This window comes from Marmota flaviventris, chromosome 7, assembly GCF_047511675.1.
Source record: "Marmota flaviventris isolate mMarFla1 chromosome 7, mMarFla1.hap1, whole genome shotgun sequence".
Lineage (NCBI taxonomy): Eukaryota > Metazoa > Chordata > Mammalia > Rodentia > Sciuridae > Marmota > Marmota flaviventris.
In genome coordinates this window covers 54,550,513-54,559,382 of record NC_092504.1, presented here as the reverse complement: position 1 = coordinate 54,559,382, position 8,870 = coordinate 54,550,513, and the positions used below count along the sequence as shown (strand labels likewise).

At 32.9% G+C, this 8,870-nt stretch overlaps 1 protein-coding gene across 2 annotated transcripts in view; it reads left to right on the top strand.

The window, feature by feature from the left end:
- Positions 1-2,159: 2,159 nt before the first annotated feature.
- LOC139706503 (UDP-glucuronosyltransferase 2B31-like) overlaps positions 2,160-8,870 on the top strand; it is a 29,363-nt gene continuing 22,652 nt past the window's right edge. The window contains exons 1-2 of one of the 2 annotated variants that reach the window (XM_071614800.1): positions 2,160-2,631; positions 4,164-4,312. In XM_071614800.1, the coding sequence (XP_071470901.1) occupies positions 2,160-2,631; positions 4,164-4,312 (621 nt within the window). Of the gene's footprint in view, positions 2,887-4,163; positions 4,313-8,870 lie in introns of both variants that reach the window. The other variant, XM_071614799.1, reaches the window with a different exon arrangement.

The window sequence follows — 8,870 nt, the reverse complement described above, 5'->3', positions numbered from 1 at the left end:
TTTATCTCTTCTCTAAATTTTTTTTATATATAAGCTCTCTATATTAGAAAATATACATTTTATGTTCAAAGGTTGCTCATTATTATACAGTGAAAAAATAACAAATCATGCATACACAATGCAATGAAGAAAAGAAAAGAAAGAATATCATTTTGGTTTTGAAAACACAAGTAGTTAAACTTTTGTCTCCTCCACATTTTTCTTCCTGTTGTGGGGAAAATGGTTTATACTTTGAATCTTGAATGTGTCCCAAAGGATTGGTCCCTGGCTCAAGGCACCACTGGGAGGTGATAGAATTTTTAGATTGTTAGGCTCAGTGGAAGAAAGTTAGGTCATTTGGCATATGCTCTTGAAAGGAATATTGGGATCTAAGACTCTTCTCTTCCTCTCTCTATGTCTCTTTTTTTAATTCCTAGCCATTTTCTCTGACATACTTTTCTACTGTGATGTACCCCTTCAAAATCAGCCCAAAGCAGTGGTTCCAACAGACTGTGAAATGTCCCAAACTGTGAGCCAAAATAATATTTACTTATCAATTCATTATCTTAGGAATTTTATTAGAGTAACAATGGAAATTAGACTAACTCACAACAGAGTTTAAATTGAATGATATGGGATTGCTGTTATTATAGATAATAATTTAGCAGTTGGTATGTATTGATGATCTGAAATAAGAATAATTTTCAAGGAATTAAAAGAATACATGCTTTTATCAGGAGCTTTCTAAAAGATGAGGTGATTTGATCAAAACTTTGTACAGATCTACACTGGAGAAATGCTGACTGAACCCCTTTGATTGTGGTATAAGTGCTCCATGTGGGACACAGAAAAGTGAAAAGAAAGACTACTCAAATCCAGTTACTTAATAGCACATTCTACCATAGTATCAACTGGCTATCAGGGCAAAAGTTGCCGTATAGAAACAATAACCTAAGAAATACGATAATTTAAACATGTAGCTATACATGTATACTCCTAGATTCTAAACAGGACTCTTGGAACGGTTTCATTGAAATTCTAAACCATACCACCATAATCGTAAAAATCTTAACCTTATTGAAGGAGTGATTTAAGGGGTGGTGATTGGAAAAGTTCACCAAAATTTAAGATAAGCTATACAGGAATACAGATCTGAGAGAAAGTGAAATCAAATAATTTCATGTGTAACTTCATTTTAGTATTCTTAAATTGAAAAACATAATAATGAAACTAAAATGTTTCTTCAGATAACTTGAGTGCAACACATTTCTTAGTAAAACAATAATTATAAATATCTAAAGGTGAGTTAAGTTCCTAAGTATTTTATTTTTTTAATTATTTTAGTTGTATATGGACATGTTGACTTTATTTTATTTATCTATATTTATGTGGTGCTGAAGATTGAACCCAGTGTCTCACATGTCAGGTAAGTGTTCTACAACTGAGCCACAACTCCTGCCCCAGTTCCTATGTATTGTGTGCTTCTAAGAATATATTAAAAATAAAAAAAACCCAGTAACATTAGATTAGATTAGAATGTTTTACACTACTGTTAAAAAGCATTAACAATAACTCTTAAAAATAGTAAGGTAGATTTCATTCAAGTATCTGCATCACAGAAATCATATTTTCAGTAGGGGAGTCTTCTGGTTTGAACATAGCTTGTCACCACCCATGTTTGTGTTGAGGTTTGGTTGTACAATATTGAGAGGTGTGATTACTTTGTCAACTTTTTAATCACTGTGACCAAAATACCTAAGAACAACTTAGAGGAGAAAAAGTTTATTTGGGGCTTAAGTTTTCAGAGGTCTCAGTCCATTGATGGCTAACTCCATTGCTCTGGGCCTAAGGTGAAGTAGCACATCCTGAGGGAAGTCCCAGCAAAGAAAAGCCACTCAGCTCATGTCAGTATCTGGAAGGAGAGAGGGAGAGAGAGAAAGAAAGAGAGAGGGGCATCACAGGACAGATTAACCCTTCTAGGGCATACAAACTTTTATAACCTGAGGTACTCTACCTTGTGTTTGTTCTCCTAAGTTCCACATGATCAGCCTGTACAATTGTACTTTGAAGTGCAGGAGTTATACTTTAACTTTGGATTGATTTATCCTGAGACATATAAGCCTGAGAAATTGAAGAAAAGAAGAGCTGATAATGTAAAAGAAGCATTACCTTGTACCAAGATGTCTGTGAAAAGGAACTCAGTCCTTCTGCTGATACAACTGATGTGTTACTTTAGCTCTGGAAGCTGTGGAAAAGTGCTGGTGTGGCCCACAGAATACAGCCATTGGATCAACATAAAGAAAATCCTGGATGAACTTCTCCAGAGAGGTCATGAGGTGACTGTTCTGACATCAACAGCTTCCATTCTTATTAATCCCAACACAACATCCTCTATTAATTTTGAGATTTACCCTGCATCTTCAAGTAAACAACAAATGGAAGAACGTATCACCAAATGGATCCATGAATGGATTTATGATACTCCAAAAGATGATTTCTGGCAATATTTTTCATTAGTGCAAAAAAATTTCAAGAAATATTCTGATACAATTGAACAACTCTGCAGAAATGTAGTTTTAAATAAGAAACTTATGGTGAAACTACATGAATCAAAATTTGATGTTGTTCTTTCAGATGCTTTTGGTCCCTGTGGTGAGCTGCTGGCTGAGCTACTTAAAGTACCATTTGTATACACTCTCCGCTTTACTCCTGGCTATACATATGAAAAGTATAGTGGGGGACTTACATTCCCTCCTTCCTATGTGCCCACCATTGTTATGTCTGAATTAAGTGATCAAATGACATTCATGGATCGGGTTAAAAACATAATGTATATGCTTTACTTTGATTTTTGGTTCCAAACATTTGATGTGAAGAAATGGAATCAGTTTTACAGTGAAGTTCTAGGTAAGCTGGTTCTTTAATTAGTACTGTGAAACCTAATTTTCCTGTGACTTTGAAGCTGAGCTTGCATGAATATATAATCAGAAGAACTTTCTTATCTGTAACTAAAAGGATGGAATGAAAATATAAGATGAACAAGTAGTCTCACCAATATAAAAGGGCCCTTATATTATAGGGCCAGTTAGAAACCAGTGGCAATTACTTATTCAAAATGCTTCAGAAAATAATAACCTCCAAATTGAATCACTGAATATTTCTCTGAGCAATTACATATCCATTTTAGTATTTTTTCATCTTTAAGGACAGTCATTATTAAACTCACTATATGTTTTAATGTTGATAGATATGTACATTAATAACATACACATGTATTTCTAGCACAACCATATATATGTACCATGGATGAAATTGTTTACTTTTGAATAGAATTGTTTACTAAGTAAGAAATTAAATTAATATTTATTTGCATTGCTGTGAAGATTCCTTCACAGTTAAAAGTGTCTCTATCTCAGGCACAGAAAGTTATAAATTATGATAACTTGTATTTCATATTCCTTTGATAAAAACAAACTAATCATGTGTTAAGGCCTAAAACCTTGGTGTAGAGTGGAACCACACCTTATACATCTATATTTCTTAAACTGCATTTACCATTTAAGACAATATGAACTAAATTAAGCATCAGAACCAATATCTATTTTAATATTTGTATAACTTTTCTGGCTGTTACTTTCAGAAATGTATATTTTTACCAAGTTAATACTATTAATCTCTTAATATGAGGCAAATGCAGTAGAGGTTCACTAGGAATTCAGGCATACTCACTAAATCATTACAGTTTACTTGAATCAAGGATCAAGGGAATGGTTTGCTCAATGGTAAGAATTAGACTGACTACTCCTAGAAAAGATATCTCTACAGTTATGGGAGCACTGATTGTTAATGGATATCACAAAGATTCTAAAAATTTAGGTTACTTTCGTAATTTAGAGAGAAAATAAAATGTGTGTTTACTTCTATGGAGGCATAGGTTAATAACTTAATTATTTGTTATTGTAAATATACTAATGGAACACTAGAAAGTACCCATACAACTAGTTTATGTACATATTAACATATGTAAAACATCAAATATAGTATGCAAAATGTGCTCTAGAAAACACATACACACGTGCATTTGAACACCTTGCCTACACAAATCCAACTCATTTCAAGGCAAATATATGAAGCATTCAAGGTACATGTCTCTCATTTTCTTTTCTTCTCTTTTCTCCATTCAGGGAGACCCACTACAATATATGAGACAATGGGGAAAGCTGACTTTTGGCTCATTCGATCCTATTGGGATTTAGAATTTCCCCGTCCACTTTTACCAAATTTTGACTTTGTTGGTGGACTCCACTGTAAACCTGCCAAACCCCTCCCTAAGGTAAATCTTCTCCTGTTTGTTTTGTTCGGTTTGATTAACATTTTTGGTAGAAGTGACTCTGCATTCTTAATTCAGAGTGTTTAACTCAGAGATATGAAAAGCAAGATAAAGAGTTCTTCCAATTATAGACCCAGGCATTTCTATGCCATCACATGTAATGGTATTTCATTATTGTCGCAGAAGAAAGTAGGATATCTGGCATCCTTGAGAATAATCAGGAAAATTGAGGCCTTCATTATGTAATATATAATAAAGAATCAATCATTTCTTCTAATAAATACAAAGAATATTTATTAAGTGACTGTCATATACCAGAGATAAGTGCTGGATATAGAGAGTTATAAAGTTGACACAGTTTCTGCATCAACCAGACCTTATATTCCATCTGGGTACAGAGACTGTAACAAGTAATAAATTCGTGTGTGTTATCATAAGGAAATCATACAATACTAATGAAGCCTCCAGCAAAGATCATTAAAAAAATCCTAAAAGCCTTAATAACTAAGGTGAATTTTAAGAATCCACATGATAGAAAAAGGGGTTGAGGGAGGGAGGAAGACACAAAAGGAAAAGCATATACAATAGTAAGGGAAACTACCAAGAACTTCAAGAGTAGTTCTGCAGGAGAAGGCTCAGCAAAGTGCAAATGATGCTAGAGAGGTAAGTGAAAGCCAGATACTTAGTAGTTATTTAAAATATCTGTGAAGTGCATTGGGTAGCCAATGAAAAGAGTTAAGCACAAGAGAAATGTGAATAAAGTTTCCATTTTGAAAAATTTCAAAATGCAGTCACCAAGCAGGATTTTAGATGGAAAGGCAATGCAGAGGAACCACTCAGAAAGTTGTTGCAAGACTGCAGATAACAAGTGATGTAAACATGGATGAGGTTGCTCTTACATGTGACTATGCTTATTTATCTATTAATAATCAAACTTCATATTGTGTTACCTGGAAAAAGTAGATAATACTGATACACAATGTCCTTGGTACAAACATAGGACCCATAGCAATATTCGCTGTTGTAATTATTCCTTTTTTGTTTCTATAAAACTATTTTTCCTTCTGAAAAGCTGAACTTGGTTATCTACTTTTAAAGACCCCAACTGTACCAAAAAGTTAGGATTAACACTTAGAAATAGTAGTATTTGGGTATTTTTACATTTAATTCATTTTAGCATACCCTAAACACTGCTGTGTACATTAATTTGGATTATATTCAAATTGAGAGATAGAAACTCACAATATGGCTGAAACAAACTACCATAGATGTTCTCTTGTAAATGTAGGCCACCCAGGTACAGTATGATAGCTCTATTACCAATAATATTAATTAGGTAATATGTGCCAGGCACAGAGGATACAATTTCATATATAACAGAAACTAGATTTCTGAAAAATCAACACTGTATTTTCAGCCAAAGACCTAGAGAACAGATATTCCATCAATTTGCTTAAAGGTAAATGCATCAGTTTTGGCAATCAAATGAGTAAGTGGAATTGCTGAAATTATATTGTAAGTGTTCAAGCTCTTCACAACCTTTTAGCTTTAAAGTAATTGCTTTTCTCAGTGATATGAATGTGTGGCCTTTACTTGTCTTCATTCCAGATTTGAACAAACTCATCTGAGAAGTGAGACCACTACATCTTAGATGATGATAGGGATGTTACCTTGAGAGAGCTTTCTGCCATATGCCAATCTTAGAGGACACCTCAGAAAAACTCCCTTGGAAAACTTAGGCCTCAACATCACAATTTCCTGACAGAATGATCATAGAAAATTGCAAACATAATGATGATCTAAGATTTCTTGTCATTTATTTTTGAGCCCAGCCCTTTAGTTTACAATTACAAAATCATTCTGTCAGCAAATAGGATAATATTTCATAGGAGGAAACAGAAGAGTCTTAAACATTTTAAATAAATATCATGCTTAGAAGAAAACATTACTTGCCATACTGTTATGTGATCTCTTAAGAGTTTCTTTTTTTTCTATCTCTTTAAGGCACCAACATATTGAGATCTTACTCAAGCCTCATATTCAATAGAATTATTATTTTTTTTTGTGATAAGTTCCATACAATACAAACAGAAAACCAAAGCTAGTGAAAGTTCTGACTAAAAACTGAGACAGAGTTATTGCAAGTTTTAAACCATTAACCTCTGATCTTGAGAGATTTCCCCATTCACAGTAGGAGAAAGTGACCAGGTCAATAAAAGTGAAAGAGAGCAGGGAGAGGAGGAGGAGGATGAGAAGGTAGATAGCAGTGTGATCATGATACGGAATAATAGTAGCAGGTGTTATTTAATAGAATAAACAAGGTTAGAATACAAGCCAATATTACAAACACTGTCTTCTTGATCTTAATTATGTAAAGTAATTCTCCCCCAAATTACTTGCCTTTCCATTAATAAATAGATTCTCAGACAATTTCTGTATTGTTTAAATACAGAAATTTGTCAAAATGTCAAAGATCCAAATGTATCATTACTCTTAACAATGCAAATAGCCTTGGGTGTCACAGTATACCAATTGTAATTATACAAACAAAAAATCAAATGAATGTAATCTGTGTTCATGGCAGTTACTTATAGAATACATATTGGAAAAATGTCTTACGTTAATTAATTAACACATTAAGTGATGCCATACATTAAGTAATGATCTTAAAAGTTATTCTGGTACATACGACATCATCACAATCACTTTATTTACTTATATATTTATTTTTGTCTCTCTTTTGGTACTATGGATTCAACTCATGTGCACTCAACTACTGAGACATGTTTCCAGCCCTATTTTAGATTTTATTGAGAGACAGGGTCTCACTGAGTTGATTAATGTTTTGCCATTGCTGAGGCTGGCTTTGAACTTGAGATCCTCCTTTCTTAATCTCCTGAGCTGCTGGGATTACAGGTGTGTACCATCTTGCCCAGTACAATTACTTTACAAATAAATGCTTAACTACATTAAGTCATAACACAAGTTTAGTTGGAGATTAAAAGGCAAAATACTGATTATAATAATATCATTCTTTGTGAGAAGAAAATAATTTTATATATACAAAAGAATTTTAATCTTCCATTGACATTATATATGTGCATGTATTTATTCATGTACTTACATTAACAGAAAAAAAGACCACAATGAAAAAAATTCAAATTTTGGTCAAACAGTATCTCTAAATGAACCAAAGATCATTTTGGCAAATGTTCTTAAACATTGCATACTTTTTTCATGCTCTTCCAAATTTTCATATGATTAAATTATTTTTCCTTTAAAAATAATGTTGCAGAAAGAAAGACTGGGACCTGTCTATGTCAGGGATTAATTGGTTTAAAAAAAGGGTATATTTATAAGACAGTAGTAGTGAGAAAATCTTTGTACAATACATGATTAAGAACATTTTTAGCAGGGAGAAAATATATTGAATATATTGTTGTACACATTGCTCTAGGTTACTGGAATCACAAAATAGTCACAAGTTCCTAGGAGTAGTGCAATGTCCACTATATGTGAATGAGCTACTCAACAAGTTGACCTGTTCAATAAAAGGGCCAGAGGAAGTCCCACTGTGGTGCAAGAGCTCCCATGGTTCATAATGAGGTGAAAAATAAGGGTTCTTTACAGCCACTGATACACAGTTCATTCTCATAGAACTTCATTATCATTAAAAAAATTTCATGGCAAAAGATAAGACATATAATAGCCCAAAGATATGATTACTCAAGTATATGTATCCTTCCAATGCAGTGAAAATGCTGATTATGGATCAGTATAGTTCTGGACATGTACAGGACTGTTAGGATCGTTAGAATTATGTAAAAGAAAATCCAAACCATAATATTAATCTACTGAATGCTAGTGTTTGTTCATCTCCAGTTTTTATGAGCTATTAAAGAGGAAAACTTGGGAAACTCTCACAAATTATAAAGTAAGGAATGAAATACTATAGAGATAGGAAACATAAAAATGTGCAAAAATCCTATGCACAGGTAACTTTACTCTGGGCTCACAAGGACCGAAATAAGTACTATTAATTCCAAACTAAAAAATCATCCAAATTAAAATCCTTGAATAAAATCAAGTGAATTACTATAACAATAAGAATTATAACCAAGTGCTATCTATAGCGTTTATCACAAAAAATTAACATTAGTAATGAATAAAATTATAAATTAAGAGTCTACATATAATAATTTCTAACATCTTCTCTTGAATTACTATTTAATGGCTCTATGTCATTTCTTACATACACACACACTTATTTCTACAAGTAAGCCAATGGAGTCTTCTATGTCATTACACAATCTCTTTCCAAAAAAAGTGAGTGACTGGGTCAATTTAAAAATATCCATAACTTCCAAACTCTAAAAATACATGCTGTTCTCTTCTTAGTTTACATACCAATAATTTCTCTGCTTTTCCTACATTTTTATTGGTTCACTTGAGTGTACATAATGATGAGATCTGATGTTACATAATCATACATGTACACAATATAAGAGAATAATTTGGCCAATAAAACTTCCCAGGAATTTCCCTTCCCTTCCCACCCCCC